The sequence below is a fragment of the Acipenser ruthenus genome, chromosome 5 (genome assembly GCF_902713425.1).
Source record: "Acipenser ruthenus chromosome 5, fAciRut3.2 maternal haplotype, whole genome shotgun sequence".
Lineage (NCBI taxonomy): Eukaryota > Metazoa > Chordata > Actinopteri > Acipenseriformes > Acipenseridae > Acipenser > Acipenser ruthenus.
Genome location: NC_081193.1, coordinates 60,159,926 through 60,180,520, shown reverse-complemented (window position 1 = coordinate 60,180,520; position 20,595 = coordinate 60,159,926). Strand labels below are relative to the sequence as shown.

The following is a 20,595-nucleotide window of genomic DNA, read 5'->3' as shown; positions in this document are numbered from 1 at the left end:
TGTAGCTCTTGGGTGGCTGCATGGTGAGTCTGCAGTGTGAAAAAAAGCTGACGGCATACGCGTCGGAGGACAGCGTGTGTTTGTCTTCGCCATTCCCGAGTCAGGGCAGGGGTGGTAGCGGTGAGCTGAGCCTAAAAATAATTGGCCATTCCAAATTGGGAGAAAATAATACAACTAATTGGCAATGACTAAATAAAAAAAAAAATGTTCGTTGTATTTATCACATATCTCTCCATAGTAGTGCATACTGATAAATCATCTCCTGATCACTCGTTTTATCACCAATCTCCTCAATAATCAATCAATCTTTATTTTATTAGGGCCTTTCATAGTGGACCACCATCACAAAGAGCTTTACAATATGCAATAACAACAAGAAAATCCATAATACTTTAAATACAGAGAAATGCATAATACTTGAATCAATGCATAATACATGAATACTCGCCTTACAAACTTGTGGAAAGTAATTCAGTTGCTGGCTTTCTTTTTTTTGTTGTTGTTTTTGTTTTTTACCCTGGTTTTCTCCCCAATTTGGAATGCCCAATTATTATTTTATCCCGGTTCACCGCTGCAACCCCCTGGCGACTCGGGGAACGGAGGCTGGAACACGTGTCCTCCGAAACGTGTTCCTCCCAATCTGTCATTTCTCGCACTGCGGATCCACAGCAAGGCCACCAGACCTATTGTGCTGGAGGACAACACAGATCTGATGGCTCCACTGCAGAACCACAGGCACCCTATCGGCCACAGGGGTCGATGGTGCGCGGTGATTCCCCTGTTAACTTGCAGTAACTCGTATTTATAATGAAAGAAGACTTACAGCGTTTCTTCATAACTGATTGAACTTTGCCTCATTGTTCAATTTTGTATACTCCAAGGTACAGCGTTTTTCCCTTGCAGTCGTTTCAATGTTCTCGCATACAGCTCTCCTTTGCTCAGCTCCAGCACGGCACACACACGTAGGTTCTGCGCTACACTGGCAGAATCCTACAGCCATTCCTACAACTCCCTTGCTAGTTCCACCAGTCAATTTAAACCTGGGTTCATTACCCAAAATGCACTGGCTGGTTTCACTAGTGATTGTGGGTTATGTAGTTTACTTTCAGCTATACCACACAAGTTCAGTTTTTAAAAGCACAGCTACTTTAATACTAAAATACATTGTGGCAGATTCAGACCTTTTTACTTTGTACAACCTTATACTTAGTTTTTCTTAATGTACTGTCTGTGTACCTCATTTCCACCACACTAAATGACTGTTACATACTATGGAGGCACATTTGTCGAAATTTTTTAGCCAGCATTCATGTAAATGCACATCTTTTTCATCCGTGCTTTTTCTACTGCTTGTGTTCACTATTCAGGAAAAAAAAAAAAAACCTAATCTGTCTGTCCCAGCCTTTTCGCTCTGCATTAAAGTAGCGCACTGCATTGAATATTCCTAACTCTGTTGGAATTACTAAATTAAAACAAACAAAAAAGAACCATTAAAACCACAGTTTTAGTACTTTTCATTTTCAGCAATATGAAATATGTGCTGCAGTGTTGCCAGGGATATAGGAATATTCCTATTTTCATATTACACGTTTTTGGAGAGGTTAGATGCATATACAGTCGCCACTGGCGCGTTTATGTTAACATGATTCACCTGCAGTAAGCGATGGACGGTATAAACTCCCACACAATAACCTGACATTCAAAATGTCCTCCAATCACCAGTACAGTAATCAAAACAAACAAGCGCGTATGTGGTTCAAAATATTTATTAAGACACTCATTACACTAATAAATAAGATGTATTAAAATACAGAATAAGTACAGTAATCCGTCACGTATCCGACTGCGATGGGACCAGAGTAAGGGCGGACATGTAAAAAGGTGGATAAAAGAATCCTGTTTTAAATTCCATACACAGCTGTAACAATTACTGTACTGTATTATTGTTGTTCTGAGATTCATCTTTTATTAGGGAGCTCCCCTAATCCCTTGTTTAGAAAGATACAGGCTATTAATGCTTGTGACTATCGTCTGCCATGTGGATGTGTGCATTCGCTGCTGAGTGACAGACATCCTGTACACTCTCCAGTCATTTTTTTATTTTTCAAATTGCTTCCCACCCACTTCGTCTACATAATCAGTTTTTTTTATATGTACATCGAGCGACTCAGTGAGTGCAATAAGTTGCTTTAGAAATGGATAGATTAATTTGCTACACGAGGTAATGGTTGCGGGGACCAGCACTGGTATTTACATTTACTGGATCCGAGGACAACCCAAGCCCCAGTGCATTATTTGTCAGGAGGTTTTGTCAAACAATACTCTTAATCCTGCAAGACTGAGTAGCCATTTATCTACAAAGCATTCAGAATGTGAAAAAAAAATACTTTTTTAAATTTAAGAAACAGGAACTTTGACATCAGCAATTTTCAGCGTAACATGACAGCATTCCTTGCTGACCTGGTAGTGAAGACTCAAGCCCAGGAATCTCATTAAGTTAGGGACGTTCTATAAATACTTTACTTTCTACGTGTACTTATACATATAAGCCTGCAAATTAGTTTCAAAATGCTGTTGTGAAAAAATGCGTGGCAAATGGTCCATGGGAAATATCTAAACACCAAGGTGATCCTGACTTGGAAAAGGTTGGGAACCACTCTATTAGCATAATTCAGGTACTACAAGACCCTTGCTCGTGGATTCTCAATAGCTCAGGACCCCAGATTCTATTCCAGTGATGTTTTATAGTGGTTTTGTGTCTCCTTGCTTGCAGATTGTAACTTCTACTTAAATCAGATAATGTTAATAAAAAAAATAACACTTGCTCTTCCCATTGTATTTTAATGGCACAGCTCCCTGGATATCTGCTAATGATATCTGCAGTCTGGAAACCTATTTGAAGAACTTAATAGCTCAGCTGACAGCAAGCTGTACCACAGAACAGTTTTACATCATCATGAAGCTGATCGCTGAGGGCCTTGAAACCACTAACATTTGGAAAGGCAACCACAGGGTAAGGTAGATGTCTTTGTGCAAAATGTTCTTTTTAAAACTGAAAGTAAATCTTCCACACATTTTAGAATCCCTCGTGCTTTGTTTGCTGGACAGAGAGAGTTCCTTTCAGGTTCCTATCGAACATGTGCTCTACCCTCTGGCTTTGCTAAACCTGAGGATCTGTCCACACAAAGATAACTGAATAACACTAATAACTATGGACCAGTATCGAGGAGAAGTTTATACTTATTTTAGAATGTTAAATGTTCTTTTTGAATAACAAGTTTTGTTGCTTTGAAGTTTTGATCATGCTAAATATCCACATTAAAATAGATGGTGGGAACTTATGTGCTAATCCCTGAAAGTTTATGAAGCACAGTAGACATGAAATATACTCCAATAATACTTTAGCTTCAAATGTCATTTAATGACTTTTTTTCCCATGAGTATTTGTGGGGTTTGCAATCGTTGCATGTTTCTGGGTTATGTTGATTCTATACATATTTTTTATATGTCTAAGCTAATTTCCAACCAGTTTACTCCTGCAAAAGGCACTACATTCTAGGGGTTAATTTAAAATGTACACAGTCAGGGCCCGATTAAAGGACGTGGGGGCCCTACGCTAACAAATATTTTGGGGGTCCTATGCATGTTATGGCAAATGGTGTTATTTGCATATTGGTTAATCCGGCCCTGAGCTGGGGACAGAGAGTGTGAGCGGAGCAGGGACCGGAGCGAGCCAATTATATATGTAGGGCTACTAATTAGGCATTGGTAACGGAATTGGCATTTTGGGAATGGAATTCTGCTTTGCAACTGAACCTTTTAAAAAAAATTTAAAAAAAAGAAAGAAAAAAAACTGCAAACCATCTTTTACTGTAGTTGTTCTCCTATAAAAAATAATGGATTGCTTTGAAAACGACACTACCCAGAAGCCCAGCAATGACGCTTGTATAAAATGACGCTTGTATGTTTGTTTGGATCATTGGATAACAAGAAAACAGGTGGTTTTGTGGGAGTTACGCTGATAGACTGTCTATCTCTGCTGCAGCGCTGCCTGTGTGCTGAGTCAAGTTGTTTAAAAAAGCAACTAGGTGTTATGTGAGAGTTCTAGTCTGTGAAATAATTTTGGAGTTGTATATACAGAAAAGTCAAAAGTACCTGAAAAAAACCATCATCAACCCCCCAATTAAAAAAAAACATAATTTAATTTATATATTCATTTATTTAGTTATTCTCGCAATCCATTTCTCCTTCACCCGCTCAACACGAGGAAACGATACGATGGTTGAGGTGAAACGTTTCTTTAGTTTTATAACTTATTATTTCTAATTTATCATTAACTCCTTAATAATACTACATACTCAAAGTGAATTGAGTATGTTGCTCTGTACTCTAGCTAGTAAGATGATGGTGAAAATTGTAGATTCAAACCAACTGTACCAAACACAAAGCCAGTGTGTCTATTGTGCTATGATTGTGTGTCAGTAGTTAAGGAATACAATATGAAAAGGCATTTTGAAACCAAACAAGGAGCTTTTGGAAATACGTATCCAGAGGGCACAGCAGTTAGAAGCTCAAAAGTAGAGGTGCTGATTGATTTCTTCTTAACAGTTATACTATTAATACGTCACATACATTTTAAAATGTTTGTAATAAGACTCTGTTAAATGCTCACACTGTTCTATTATTAAAGTGCTATTCATATGGTAACATTTGGTAAGTCTTGTTCAATATAAGAACGTTAAGTTGTATAATATTTATTGTATTGCTTAAAAACGTGCAGAGTAAAATACTCAGGCCTGCCTACTCCTAACTTTTTTCCAGATATTCGGATACAAACAAGCCCAGCATAAAGCTAATTTGATACGAATCATATGCAAAGTTTGAAATATTGCAAGGTGATATTTCCTAACTTTTATTTTCAATGTACGCATTTTTTCAGTACCAATCAATAATAATGAGAAAGCATCTTCAAATTGAATTAGATAACTTATGTGAACTTTATGTAGGCTTTTTTCTTTGCTGTTAAACTGTGTATGGCTTCATTGCCTTCTACCATACGACTGAAATCACATGCGAGTGATAGGCCCCCTCGCAGGGGCCTCAATTATGCTGGGGGCCCTACGCTGTAGCATAATTTGCGTTTTGGTTCATCCGGCCCTGTACACAGTGGATCTGTAATGCGGGCCACCTTATTTGACATGCTGCACTGTCTTCTCTGCAAACCAGCATGTTACTTTCTTGTTTCAGGATGTTGTGTCAGCTGTGACGTTAATCAGGTTGCTGGTTAGCTGCCCTCTACAGGGAGACTGTGAGAAGGCCTTCTGGTTTACTGCTCCTCAGATGATCACTGCTTTAGTTGTAAGTACATCATGCCCGCAGAAGATACTTAAATAGTGTGTTTGTTTTTTTTTGTGGTAAATTCAAAAGTGGTTGATTTGAGAAATCGAATTCAATATCACTTGCCTGGGGCTATAACATACAGCAGTCATCCTTTTTTCATTGCAATGGTGTAATTTTGTTTTATTAACAGTTGCTCATTTGTAACAGTCATCGTGTTTACACATTTAAATACATTATATACACTCACATTTTACGTGAAGGTACCTGTGCATCTGTCCGTCTGTCACTTTTATATTTTTATGTACACGCAATGGAATCACATTTAACATGATCTAATTGTTATGGAGGTGGCTGGCTTATTCAAAGTGTTTTGTTGTTTACTTTTAGTTTTTGATCAAGGAGGCAAGCAAGGAGCTTGCTTTGACATCTCTCCTCACTGTCCCTGCCCTAGAGACACTGACTGTTCTACTGCAGCAAGGGGAGGGAATCCTCAGTAATCCACACCATGTGACACTGACTTTCAGTGCTCTCCTGTCTGTACCATTGGACCGCATACCAGTCGAGGACTACTACAGTGTATTTCATGCCACCCATGAGGTCCTGTTCTCTGTAATACAGTGTCACCCAAAAGTAAGTAACAAATATTGTGTGCCCTGTTGAAAACATTGGATTTCTGTCTGCCAGGGAATTTCTTCCATTACCAGACCTACCTCGGAAAATGTCCCCGGTACCACGGTACCCTTGAGGCACATCACTGTTTACAGTGGTTTGGGGATGAGTATTTTTGTATATTTTAATAATCGAATACACGTAATTTACTAAACAATTACACTATCATACTTTACATCATTGTGCCACTGGCTAAAAATAATACTTACATAATACCAAAATTGAAGTATTACGTAAAAAAATAACAATCACAATACTGTTTGACAGTGCTTCAATAAGTAGCTCATCTTGTTAACGGGAAGTGGACTGAAGTGGAATACAAGGACCGCATGCATAAAGCCCAACTTATGCATATTTTGCAAATCGCAAGTAGAAGCAATAAATCAATAAATGATGTCTTCATTGGACAACTGTAAAGTATAAATAAATTCAGTAACATATCATAAATATGGTACATACCTCCTGGTATATGTTCTGCTACTTGAAGCCTTAGAAATAATGTTGTACAGAGTAGGGATGGGCATGTGTAAACGTTTAAGTATTCGATTTGAAAATTGTAATCGTATAATCTATCTTGTGTTGCAACAGATATAAGTGGTCTGAACAGACCCATTAACCATGCTAAACCTGCCACTGCAGGCAAATGTATTACTACAAATAAATATTAAATAAATTATTATTTTTTCCTATGGCTGTAAATTACTCAAGCTCCTGACAGATAAAAAAGAATCTTTCTTAAAAGTGAAAGGAGATATACCAATACTGTAGCCAGGGGTAATGGAGGTGGCTGGAATGCACAATTGCATGTATTAAAACTATATTTAATTATTCAATGTAATTTAATATAAGAGACTACAAAATAGAAGACAGGTGTTTCAGAAGACACCTGCAGCTTTGAAGACAGACATTACAGAACTATTTGATGTTCCAGGGGCCGGCGTAGGTATATTGGGCCCTGAGACCAGAAAGTATACAACCCCCACCCGCTTTCGCTGAATTGCAGAGAAGAATCATCTTTCATTCTAATTTTGTAACAATAAACAGTTTTTATGATGCATAACAGACCTATATTTAGATACAACTTTAGAATATACTAACTTTGATATATTTTTTAATGTAGGCTAAGTAGTTGAGAAAAACAAGAACAGGCAGATCGTTGTGTACTATGAATAGACTCCCTTACCATAGTTAAGCTTGAAACACTGATATTACTGAGCATTTCTGGACTTAACCCCACGCAGCTTTTCCTGGAAGTATGTACATTATGTTAAATAAATTACTTTTGAGTAGCTCTTAACTTAAAGAAGTGCTAAACAAGTTTTAAAATCTTTTTCAATTTGCGCTGGAAATGTTATCGCTGTTCCCCCTTTTTTCAGTTGGAAGTTCTGTTGCTGTGTCCCGTGTTGTCTATATCACAGCCTTACATTATCCTGATTGCTGTGAATATTTTAATCACACATCTTGGGTCATAAATCACCAGTGGAATACATTTATCAAGATTTACTTGAGAAAGTTTGCCAGGAGAAAGAAAAATGCCTCTTAAGGATTGTGCTGTATCCATGTCATGCTCCCTTCTTCAACAATGCTTCTTTTCTGTTCTCATAAAACGCCCCTCATTTCAAAAAGAGCAATAGTATTTTTGGTGGAGGGAGCATCATCTGGATACACTGGTGTTTGGAAGAGAAAATCTCCTTCTCTTGGCAAACGTTCCCAAGTAAAAGTTGAAAAAATGAAATATGCCTGATTTACGTCTGATATTCTGTGATACAAACAATGTGGGATACAGCAATTAAAATACTGTAATGCATTTCTTGTAAAGGCTGCACGGGATTCTGTAACACTTTAATATAGCTACAACTGTACAACACTCTGGAATGTCTCTTTCCAGAACAGTTTAGATAATTGAGTGTCTACTATGTTGATATCTTATTTGGACATATGCCCATATTACTATTCTATATTACTGCTGCTTGAACAAGCATCAAGTAAAGGACTGAAAGATGGCGCTGGTAAACTCAGGCAGCACCCCAGGGGCTAACGTAGCTGTTGTGTATGACAACCAAAGTGTTGTGGAAGGTTTCCTATTATATTTTGTCATTGTTGAACAGGTGATGCTGAAGGCTGCTCCATCCTTTTTGAACTGTTTCTACCGTCTGGTAGTTTGCGTTATGCATCAAGGACGGCAGAAAGGAGACGGAGAAAAAGGTAGGCCCTGGTTTGTCTACCCTTTTCAGTTTGTACAAATAAAGTTTAGGGTAGAAATCTTGGTGCACTGAACTAGATATTTCTCAGAAGGAATTAGAGCCGACAATCTTTGCGGAATGGTCAAATATCCTTCTAGAACCATTTTAACACTTTACAGATTTGTCACATTGAATCATAGCTCTGCTGGCTTCCAAGGGGAACACTGCTAAACTACACTGCCCCAAACAATTAATTTCCGTATATGCTCGATATAGCACCCAGTCTCGACTGTCCGCCCATATTCATGTTAGCACCCAGTGTTACTGGCAAAGGTTAGTAAGCACCCATGCTCTCCAAAGCGCCCCTAATTTATTTTTTCAATATCTTAAAATATTATGTTACCTGGAAGTCAAAAAATATTTTTTTCTTCTGCACAATTAAATGAATTGGCTATTATTAACATATATTATGTTTCGTGTTTATTTGTCATGTTGGCAGGATATCGTCACCGCCCAAGCTGTTACAGGCAGGAATTAGAGACTCGGAGACAGAAACTGCAGTTCAAGCGCTAAAGCGCACATTTCTTAACAAACTACAAAAACCAACAGGGCACGAGGGCCAAAATAAAAGATTTACACAAAACAATAATATGTAAGCTGGGCATTCGCCTTCACTGCATCAAACAAAACAGTTCACCAACTCACCTACTCCCTCCACCAAACAAAGACGTTCTCCCCTTTTATACAGATGGCCATTCCCAATTAGCAATCCATTGCCTGATTGGGGAATAGCCACATCTGTGATTGTTAGCAGGGACAGATTTAACCCCATCCCTGCCAAATTTAGCCCAGGGCTTCCGCCCTGCCACAGTAATAACATAAAATGAAGTATTTTGCCTTGGAGAATTGAACCCGCAAACAACCTTATCAAAATAGTTTTCTCTCCCCCTCTTCCACTTTGTTTCGCGCCTCACAGAAAAGCTTCAGGCAGTGTCTCTAATTGTACCATTACGACAGTGTTTTATTTTAACCATGCCATGTAATACCTCATTTATTTAAAATGTATAAAAACTCTGAAAGTATGTAAAAAATATTGGTGGGGAAAAAAATCTATTTAGAAAATGGACCTATCTGAATGAGAGCAAGGAGCAAGTCACCTCTCTTGTCAGTCAGGTAGTTCTCCTGCTACTTTTGTTTACTAAGAGCAGTTTCCTAATTAAAACACAAACATGTTAATTGTGAAATGTGTGTAAGTATTTTTTCTTTTTTATATGTATATGTCACAATGAACACTTTATATTTTAATTTGGAAACTGCTCTGTTGTACACGTTCAGGGGTGTGCAATTTTTGAAAAAAACTTCAAAGTCTACTTGTCCTTCTTAAAAATCTCACCGTCGCACAAAACACACACATATATATATAATGTGTGTGTGTGTATATATGAATGTTAGGGTTCATGTGTAAGTGGTGGATACAGGCAATTGATTGCTAACTATAACTAGTGTTCTATGTTTACGGTTTATTCCAAATTTTACCGAAAAGTACAGGATTTTATTTTTAACTGAACTTTTTTTTTTTTACTGATTTATACCCCATTTTTGTCATCTTCAATATTTTCGAGGTACTATTTTTTAGGAAATATACAATATTTTGATTAAAATGCTGCTTTATTTTGACTCCAACATTGTAATAAGCAGCCCTACTGTATCCTAGGATACAGCAGATGTTTAGACGTCCGAGGATCAAATAATGTCAAACGTTCACTTCACAAACACATTATCACCTGATTATGTTGGCCAATCAAAGTCTGATTATTGTGGCAATTGCTGGGCATAGTAACTACTAGCTTGATCAAAAACTAAATTGACATACACAAAAATATAATATTTTTAGTGGATGAGGAATGGGGAGAAAAATGTAAATCAGTTTATGAATATTCAAAAGAAAACCAATCTTTTCAAAGTATACAAAAAGCAAAAATAGCAGAAGGGGGTCAGATGAGGCAGAGGATGCATAGCGTTGCAAATACTGCTGCATTGACGTACATGTTCGCGCTGACAGAATAAAAGAACATGCTGCAAAATAAGCGACACATTAACTAAAACAAGTCCAGGACTCTCAAGTAAAACAACTGAAGGTCCCAGAGGACATTTTTGGGGTCCCAGTGCAAATGTTTTTCTCTTCATTTATTAAAGTTTTAACTTTTTTTTTTAAGAATAACAATAAGAATCAAACACTAAAGCCACAAACAGAAGTTTTTTTCTGTCTAAAAGAACAAAGAACAAAAAGACAGCAATAGAATCTGCAAAGCAAAATTCCATAAAACTTAAAGGACAACCAACCAGGCACTACCCGCTATTAAAGGATTTTTAAACATATATTTTGTATTAACACATGTACAGTGTATTTGATAGTTTCTTGATTTTAGTGCTCATTTTGATACAATTTCATTTACTCCAGAAAATTTAATCACTGTCAGAACAGTGGAATGCATTTCCGATGTTTTAATTCAGTTCCCTAACATTAGCACCTGTTTGGTATAATTGTTTAATCATACACCTGACTATATGCCTACAAAATCCCTGACTTTATGCAAGTGTACCTAGAAGTGTAAAAATAGGCACTAAAGTCTCAAATCGAAAATTGATAACTGTCAAACAGGCAGATACAGTGCCTTGCAAAAGTATTCAGGCCGCTGACCAATTCTCTCATATTATTGAATTACAAATGGTACATTGAAATTTCGTTCTGTTTGATATTTTATTTTAAAACACTGAAACTCAAAATCAATTATTGTAAGGTGACATTGGTTTTATGATGGGAAATATTTTTAAGAAAAATAAAAAACTGAAATATCTTGCTTGCATAAGTATTCAACTCCCACACATTAATATTTGGTAGAGCCACCTTTCGCTGCAATAACAGCTTTAAGTCTTTTGGGGTAAGTATGTACCAGCTTTGCACACAGTGTCGGAGTGATTTTGGCCCATTCTTCTTGGCAGATTTGCTCCAGGTTGTTCAGGTTGGTTGGACGATGCTTGTGGACCGCAATTTTCAAATAGTGCCACAGATTCTCAATGGGATTGAGATCAGGACTTTGACTGGGCCACTGTAGGACATTCACCTTTTTGTTCTTGAGCAAACTCCAATGTTGCTTTGGCCTTGTGCTTGGGATCATTGTCCTGCTGAAGGGTGAATTTCCTCCCAAGCTTCAGTTTTTTAGCGGACTGAAGCAGGTTCTCTTGCAGTATTTCCCTGTATTTTGCTCTATCCATTCTTCCTTCAATTTTAACAAGATGCCCAGTCCCTGCTGATGAGAAGCATCCCCACAGCATGATGCTGCCACCACCATACTTCACTGTAGGGATGGTGTGTCTGGAGGCATGGGCAGTGTTAGGTTTGCGCCACACATAGTGCTTTGAGTTTTGGCCAAAAAGCTCTATCTTGGTCTCATCTGACCACAAAACCTTTTCCCACATCGCAGCTGGGTCACTCTCATGCTTTCTGGCAAACTCCAGATGTGCTTTCAGATGGTACTTTTTGAGTAACGGCTTCTTTCTTGCCACCCTCCCATACAGGCCAGTGTTATTGATATGGTTGACTGGTGCACCATTACTCCACTCCCAGCCACTGAACTCTGTAGCTCCTTAAAAGTGATTGTTGGCCTCTCTGTGGCTTCTCTCACAAGTCTCCTTCTTGTTTGAGCGCTGAGTTTTGAGGGACGGCCTTTTCTTGGCAGTGCCTGGGTGGTGTGATGCAGCTTCCACTTCCTGATTATTGATCCAACTGTGCTCACTGGGATATCCAAACACTTGGATATTATTTTGTACCCTTTCCCTAATTTATGCATTTGTATTACTTTATCTCTAACTTCTGTAGAATGCTCTTTGGTCTTCATTTTTCTTCAGATTCACAGCCTGACCAATGATCCTTCAACAGTGGGGTTTTTATCCAGAAAATGTGACAGCAACTTTAATGGTTCACAGGTGGAGGCCAATGGTAAGGTAATTGTGTCCTCGTTAGGGCAATTTGCTTCATTGGTGTAAACTGGGAGCTTCCACAGCACAGGGGTTGAATACTTATGCAAGCAAGATATTTCAGTTTTTTATTTTTCTTAAAAATATTTCCCAACATAAAACCAATGTCACCTTACAATAATTGATTTTGAGCTTCAGTGTTTTAAAATAAAATATCAAACAGAACAAAATTTCAATGTACCATTTGTAATTCAGTAATATGAGAGAATTGGTCAGGGGTCTGAATACTTTTGCAAGGCACTGTACGGACTGATATGAGAGAAGGACTGATTGATAGCAAATAAAGAACGACAGAATAACTTAATACCACTTAATTTACCAAAATGAAAGTAATTTATTATTGATGCAGGAAAAACACATTAACAATACGCTGTGCAGCATCAATCTAGAAAAAATATATATTCCATTATGAACCTACACAAAGGGTAAATAGATAAATATAATATGTTTTTGTGTAAAAGAGAAAAGATAAATACATTATCTGAAATCAAATGAACTGAAGCACAATCTCGTAAATTCATCATTGTATTACAGACTCAATAAATACTAAATTTACTATTTAAGAACACATCAGACAATGTCCGTTTGGTAAACTTTTTTTTTTTTTTTTAAATTTAGTCGTTGCCAGTTATTTTTATTAGTTTCTTCCCAATTTGGAAATGGCCAATTATTTTTAGGCTCAGCTCACCGCTACCACCCCTACGCTGACTCGGGAAGACGAAGATGAACACACACTGTCCTCCGAAGCGTGTGCCGCCAGCCTACCGCTTTTTTTCACACTGCGGACTCACCATGCAGCCACCCAAGAGCTACAGCGTCGGAGGACAACGCAGCTCTCGGGCAGCTTACAGGCAAGCCCGCAGGCACCCGGTCAGACTACAGGGGTCGCTGGTGCACGGTGAGCCAAGGACACCCTGGCTGACATAACCCTCCCTCCCCCCGGGAGACGCTCGGCCAATTGAGCGCCGCCCCCTGGGAGCTCCCGTCCTTGGTCGGCAAAGGAATAGCCTGGACTCGAACTCATGACGTCCAGACTATAGGGCACATCCTGCACTCCACGCAGAGCGCCTATACTGTATGCGCTACTCGGGAGCCCCATAGTACCACTAGTTTAATGAAAATTTATTTGAGTTTGTTTCAAGGACGGACTCGAGACTCAAAGTCATGGACTCGTGACTCGGACTTGGACTCGAATGATAGTGACTTGGACCCTTGTAGCCACATACCCTCTGTGCTTGCTGTAGTTGGTTTATTGTTCAAAACCCACCTAATCAGCAATAAGAGTCGGCTGGGTTTAAGAGAGCTTAGGGGGAGTTGAGTGGATCGCTATGAAAACAACAGTAAAGTTGTAAGGTAGGAACCCATACTGAATGATAACAGACTTTATAATACTAGAGAGGAACCCCGCTGGCCTGTTGTCATTATTTTGAATATGGACAATAAACCGTAATTACTTGGAAAGCTTTGTAGACTGTTTTTGTTAAGCAATAATAACACAGAAATATATATATATATATATATATATATATATATATATATAGATATATATATATAATCTATCGGGGGTGGGGGTGGCATGGAGGAGGTATGGTATCAAATCAATAACAAAAACAGCAGCAGCTTGATTTTAAAACAACTGGATCCTTCTATTTTTATGGTACCTTGCAGACAAATCTATAAAGTCATTCATGTGCAGGGATTTCACACGTTCAGATTCAATGCGTAGGACTTCAAGGTAGCTCAGTCAGTTGTCTGCCATTACAGAACGTAAGTGGTTTTTCACAATCTTCAGAGTGGAGAAGCTACGCTCACAAGCAGCACTGCTAACTGCAATTTTACATAAATGAAAGAGTTCATGAAAAACCTCCCCAAATGGTTCTAGAAATCTTGTGAACTCAAGCAAACTGGATGGCTTCTGCATGCCACTCTTAACTTTGCGATCCAACATTCGATGGGCCTGATGTAGCTCATGGCTGAGATCTTCTATATCTGAATCATATGCTTCTGCTAGTGGATTTACAACATCTTTCTCCAAAAAGTCTTCACTATTAGGACTCAGTGCATGTATTCCCTTTGTGATGTGGCAGTTTTTCTTTGAAAATCTACGTTCCATTTCCCCGATCATGGTGCCCAAAACAATTTGAGATATTAACTCTCTACAACTCAGCTATCTTTTTTTTATATACAGTAGCTTCCAGGATTATTCATACTCTTGATACAAAGTAACTGAAAGTTGTTTTTAGCAAAACAAATACAAGTGTACATTCATATATATATATATATATATATATATATATATATAAAATATAATATATAGCCGGGATAAGCTATCCGTGTTACACCCTGATGACTCGGACTCGGACCCTGATGACTCGGACTCGGACCCTGATGACTCGGACATGGACTCAGACTCCAGGTTTGAGGACTCGACTACAAGTCTGATATACATAGAACTGTTTATCCAATGGTAAAATTAAAAAGTTTGACTTTCTTTACCAAATATTACTGAGAATATCAGAATCTAGGCAGGGGTGTGCAATTTGTATCGCCCGACACCCGGGACAACAGGATTTGCGTGATGTTTTGCCATTATACTTTGTCTGTCAGACAAGTAGTTTTTATTTCTTTATTTGTCCTATGTTTGTTCTGTTGCTAGAAAGACACTGGGTATATTTGTAGAGAGCCACGCAAGTTTGAAAACTGAATTGTGGAAGTCTAGCGCCAAAGCACAAACATTTAAAAAACTGTTTACGTCCCACTTCTGATTGGCTAGCTGTGGAAGAAGCTGATCTTCTATTGGCTACAAAGAAGCACAGAAATGGCTGCCTGAGAGCTTCTGGCAACGCACAGACTACTCTTTTAAATTTAAGGTGTTTTACATTTTTTGTAAATCAGCAAATAAGTGATACTGCTTTCTTAATACATGAACCTGACATTTAAATGGTGCAATCTAGTAAAGTTACAAAAAAAAAAAAAAAAAAAAAAAAGCATCGTAGTCGCTGAGGTATTGGCGGATTAGAAAAAATCGTGTCGTGTAATTTATAACACTTCGTGGTCAATGTACTTGTTGGGATGTTTAAAAAAATAATGTAAAGTTTACTGTTTGGAAGCATTTCAAGACAAACTTTCCCTGGCAAAAAATGTAATGATTTTTTCTTTTGATTTGAGTGTTGCTACCTAGTTTTCTATCTACCATATTTTCATCTTTTTTTTATTTAAACGTTATTGTGATGAGTCAAAGGGGTTTCGCTCTGTAATTCAGCCTCCCGTCAGTAGAAGGCATCAAGCTAACTCAGGACTTCCCTTACCAAGGTCTCGTGACCATGACGAAAGTCCTCTTTATGAGGGGTGTCACCTTGGTGAGGGGCGGAAGTGCGAGTATGTAAATCCCAGCCACTTGAGTCAAGTGAGTTGTAAGGACACTTGTCAGTTTGGGATTGGTGTTCCACTGACTACAGGGGCGGGGCGTTGCATACTAAAGGGAACGTGCTACTGTGTTCCGGGTTGGTCCTTGAAAACATAGGCGGGGTTATTGGGCTTGAGGGAGACACAGTACAGTTTGTTTTGATTTGTTTTTGGTTTCTTATCACGGTGTTTGGAAAATACAATAACTGCTCTTTTGTTTTTATCCCTTTCATGTTCGGGATATCGTGAAGAGGACTGAGGAAATACTGACCCTCCATTCTTTTTGTTATTTATTCCAGCACCCCCTCCCTTATGCCATTCTTTTATTTTACTTGCAACCAAATATTTTTTTTTATTATTTTTAGTTACACGATAAAATAAAAGAATGGCGTGAGGGAGGGGGTGCTAAATGTCAATTTTTAATCTGGCAGTAGGCAGTAAAAAAGCCATTTCATATATTCTCAAATTCCTCCACCAGGGTCCACAGCAGAGTTTGAAGTCATTTTGAAGTGTGCACAATTGGCGGAGAGGATGTACACGCACATTGCTTCCAAAACTGAAGAGTTCACTGTGTTTTCATCCTTCATTGTAGCACAATATGTGAACGAGCTTCAAAAGGTAAATATTATACTACTAACTGAACACATTCTACTTTTGCTTTGAACAGAATTGTAGAACTCAATAATTATTCCATGTGACATTGAAACAAGGCCAAAAGGTGTATACCTTTCTATATTGCATTTTCTGTTTTATACAATACTTAATTTAATGCAGTACTGTTTAAAATATATGAAACACAAGTGTGGATGGAGGCAGACAGTTTAACCATTACACTAAACAAACTTAAGGAATCACACAGCAATATTATGATTCAGTTACTGTCACTGGTTCCCAGACGTATTGACATCCTGTAAAACATTTAGCTGTCTAAAGGTACTTTTACTATTACTTTCAATGACCATAAATATTTTGTACTATTTGTCCAAGTAAAAATGAACAATAAAATGTTTAGTAAAGGTATGTCTTAATTACTGACACTAGTTGACTGATTTACCCATTCATCTTTTTTAAATAATTGGCACGAGCAACTTCTGGATGCATGTACAACCTTTTTGCACAAGTGTAGGGGTTTTTGCCACTTAACAGATACATTTTAACTGCACGGTTCTTAAATAATGTCTTCTTTTCATCACCTCTTTAAACCGATCCAGCTATGTTCAATTAGATTAAAAACTGGAGATAGTATGTGCTATAGACTAATAAATGTGATGTTTTCACTCCGTTGTTGAAATATTTAATCAACATTTCTTGCACGCTACTCAGGGAGGTGCTCTACATATGACTCAAGAGAACCACTTATTAAAGATGTCACTCCATGTAGACAGTAATAGGTTATAACTGCAATCATTTGATCACTGTCTAAGTATAAGAATTTTAGAACACAGCCTATTTAATATTATTGTACTCATACTGTAGCTTTTCTTGTCAAGCTATTTCATTATACATTATTGCTGAGTGTCCCTTGTGCAGTGTACAGTGAAAGTGAAACATTAACATCTTTTTGTGTGCACGAAGGTGACATTGCACCCTGAAGTAAAGAAGCATCTAACAGAGGGAATGTACCAGATCCTTGACCTTTGCATCGAACAAGATATCAAGTTTTTGAATACATCTCTCCAAATGGGAGTAAAGGAGGTCTTCAAGGAGCTTTACAGCAATTACACTCGTTACCACAAGAGTCAGAGACAGGGAGAAGAGAAATATACTGCCTGAGTCCTTTTACTTTTTTCATGATCCTTGCCACAAAGCCAGTGGCTCATTTTTGATATCCAAAGTGTGGGAAACATAGTACAGAATACAGGAATTTTACATAGAGCCTAGCAGACACATTTAACACTTTAAGCTAGCATATGTATATAACTCATTGTGTTGCTGTCTCAGAGTCAAAACTACACATGTAAAATAGATACTTCTTATTGAGGTTATTGGTGTAATGGCGACACTGGTAGCTATTGAATTTGTCTACATAAACAGTAACATAGCTTATTAGTAAGATTTTCCTTGAAACCTGTCAAACTAATACTTTTTTGATTGTTTACATCCATGGTTTTCCATACTGGATTCTTGCCAAAAAATGTCCTTGACCTCCACAAAAGATAATGGTTTCCAATGGCTAATTTTATGTGAAGTCTGTGCTTCAAGAGAATGTAATCTTGGTGGATATGTAAGCTTCTTGTTCCATATTAAACACCTCAATATCACAAGAAATTGATATGCTTTCCAGTTGAATGAAATACAGTACTATTATTATTTGTTTAAGTCCAGGCCTGGAAAGAGTTTATATGGACCCGCCCTGCCCCGCCCCGCCCCTTTAACTCCTTTGCTGTCATTAACAAACCAACAAAAGACTACTAAGTTAGGCAAAAGACAGTTTCAAAGAAAATGGCCAAAAGCTCCGCATCACCTAAAATTTTAGGATTTAAACATAATTTAATAAAAAAAAAACTATATGAACGTAATTTAGGTATTTTATTTAACATCATGTAATCAAGGAAACTACAAAGTAAGCCATAATAGTTGTACAGTATTTCATGTTTGAAATGTCACATTTTTCAATTTGTCAGGTTTTTTGTTAATGTAACATTCATCAGGTTTCATTCGACTGTGAATCAAAATGTGTTCATTCTATATGGTGATGTAAAATGTTTGGCCATAGCTGTAGTATGGCACAAAAATATTAATGCTGCTACCTGATGGTGACTCTGCTGAGAAATCTGAAAACTGGAGGGTCTGTATTCTTGTTTAAAGAAATTAACATTATTTCAACCCTGATGTGTTATTCAAATCATGAATCTAATTTAATCAACTTCTAAATCCATTTTAAAATATAAACATCAAATGAGATGAAAAAATAAGAGATATGATGTAATGCTATGGAATTTGTTTGTGTACACTCCCCTCTTCTTTTAAAATGCCCGTTTTGCCAAATCATGTTTCACTCCAAAACAAAATCAGATTACGCAGTGGAAAAATTTGTTTATTGTGACATGACTGATAATGAAAAGCGTATGGGAGTTTGCATTTGCAGTGGGAACAGAATTAATCAAATCTGTAATGAGAAGATGGACACACTTCCTTTTTACGGGACCATGAAAAATCTCAACTGTTGGCCTGTTGTGTCTATAGAAACCGAGGTCTTTAACTTATTCATTTTATATGTGTTTGTTGGTCCTGGGATCACTACATGTGGAACACATGTGTATAGACAATATGTGGGTTTTATGTTATTTGTTTTGTATTTGTGTTGTAAGCTCCATATTTGGCAAATAAAGTGTTTAGCATACGGCCCATGGAGAATGTGAGTGATTGTCAAGCCAGCCCAGCTGCCAGCAAAATGCACCTGGGATTAACACAATTGTAGTTAACATTTAATTTCATAAAGCTTATCTATTTTGCATTTCCATTAGCTACATAGGTCTTAAATTGGCAGTTTGTAAAGAAACGCATGTTGTAGTCTGTTTCAAATTGAAAATAACTTGGCACTACACAAAGTCCTTGGTTTGCTTTCGTTGACTTCCAGGAAGTCTGTTACTGCTTTACTTCTGTGGTAATTTCACCCCAGCAGAAAAAAACATGTTAATGGTTGAATGCGTGTCAGTCAATAACAGAAGTAGCTGATTGGTTAATGACAGTAAAGAAGGAAGTGAACAGTGGGGACACTGACCCAGGAAGAACAAGACAGTCTACTACCCCTTCTCCACTGAGACGTCCGACCCGTGAAGGCTCGGTACAGTACGGGTACTGGTGGTTCTCCAGTGGCTATTTGTTGAGCTGAGTGAGAACCAAACCATGAAAAACTCCAGCCTCACAAGACATCTGAATCTGGCTCGGAGCCAAGCCAGGCCAGGGGCGGGGTTAAGTACGTTGCATCGGTCAGTACACTCCAGAAAGATAAACAACATGGCGGGCAGTGAGTGTGATGACCGAAAAGTACAGCCTTGGGACGCTGAGGAAGTGCAGGCTTTAGTTTATCTGGGCAGATAGAAGTATTCAGGAAGATCTGAAGTAGTGCATCAGAAATTATTAAGTTTATGCCCGAATTTCTGACGATTTGAAGCAAATGGACGTAAACCACGAGTACGGTACACTTAACTCACACACTCAAACACAAAGTTCTATCAAATTTTTCATCCTTGACCTTTATTATATTAATATAAAGGGAAAAAAATGCAGAAAAAAATGTAAACTTATTTACAAACATATAGTAAAACAAAACACGGCTGTACCACACATACAACTACGGCTCTCGTTGCACTCGCACAGCTTTTTTTTTTTTTTTTTAAGCACCCAAACAAAAAACAACTCTAGAAAAATCCTATCCTAAAATGGGATATCTTTGGCAAATCATATTTTTAAAACCTTTTTTCCCCTTCAACAGAACTAATTGAACTTTATTTAAATTTATATAAAAAGTTAAATTTGTGGATTATAAAGAAATTCCTAAATATATTTAAATACAAGATACAAGACAGCTGTAATGTTGATCTATCCATTTTTTAACACCATTTGCGCATCTTTTGGTAAACTGAGTTAATTAATAACAACTGTCTTTCGTTGTGTCCGACGTCCGTAGCATGGCTTGGCTCTGCAGTGGAAAAACAACCCAGGCTCTCCTTATCCGCACCGTGAGGGCTCGGTACGGCCCCGGTGTGGCTCGCTTGTACAGTGGAAAAGAGGCAACGGTGTCCAGAAATGGGAAACATCGCCTATACATATGCAGGTCAGGAATTTTTTGTAGTGGCAACAATGAAAGGACCTCACAGATGAAAACTGTTTTTTTATGATTCAAATAAATACGACAGGTGTCGTAACCGATACTGCCTCCCCGTATGATAGTGCTTCCCGGAGGCATTATAAGAAAGAATAAACCCATCCAATACTGCCTCCCCATATGATGGTG

At 37.9% G+C, this 20,595-nt stretch overlaps 1 protein-coding gene across 2 annotated transcripts in view; it reads left to right on the top strand.

Moving 5' to 3' along the window:
• urb2 (URB2 ribosome biogenesis homolog) overlaps positions 1-18,983 on the top strand; it is a 34,621-nt gene extending 15,638 nt beyond the window's left edge. For both annotated transcript variants that reach the window (XM_034003647.3, XM_059024349.1), the window contains exons 5-10: positions 2,853-3,013; positions 5,248-5,358; positions 5,728-5,970; positions 8,118-8,214; positions 16,114-16,253; positions 17,211-18,983. In XM_034003647.3, coding sequence (XP_033859538.3) covers positions 2,853-3,013; positions 5,248-5,358; positions 5,728-5,970; positions 8,118-8,214; positions 16,114-16,253; positions 17,211-17,408 — 950 coding nt within the window. In that variant the 3' untranslated portion in view covers positions 17,409-18,983. The remainder of the gene's footprint in view (positions 1-2,852; positions 3,014-5,247; positions 5,359-5,727; positions 5,971-8,117; positions 8,215-16,113; positions 16,254-17,210) is intronic.
• Positions 18,984-20,595: the final 1,612 nt, after the last annotated feature.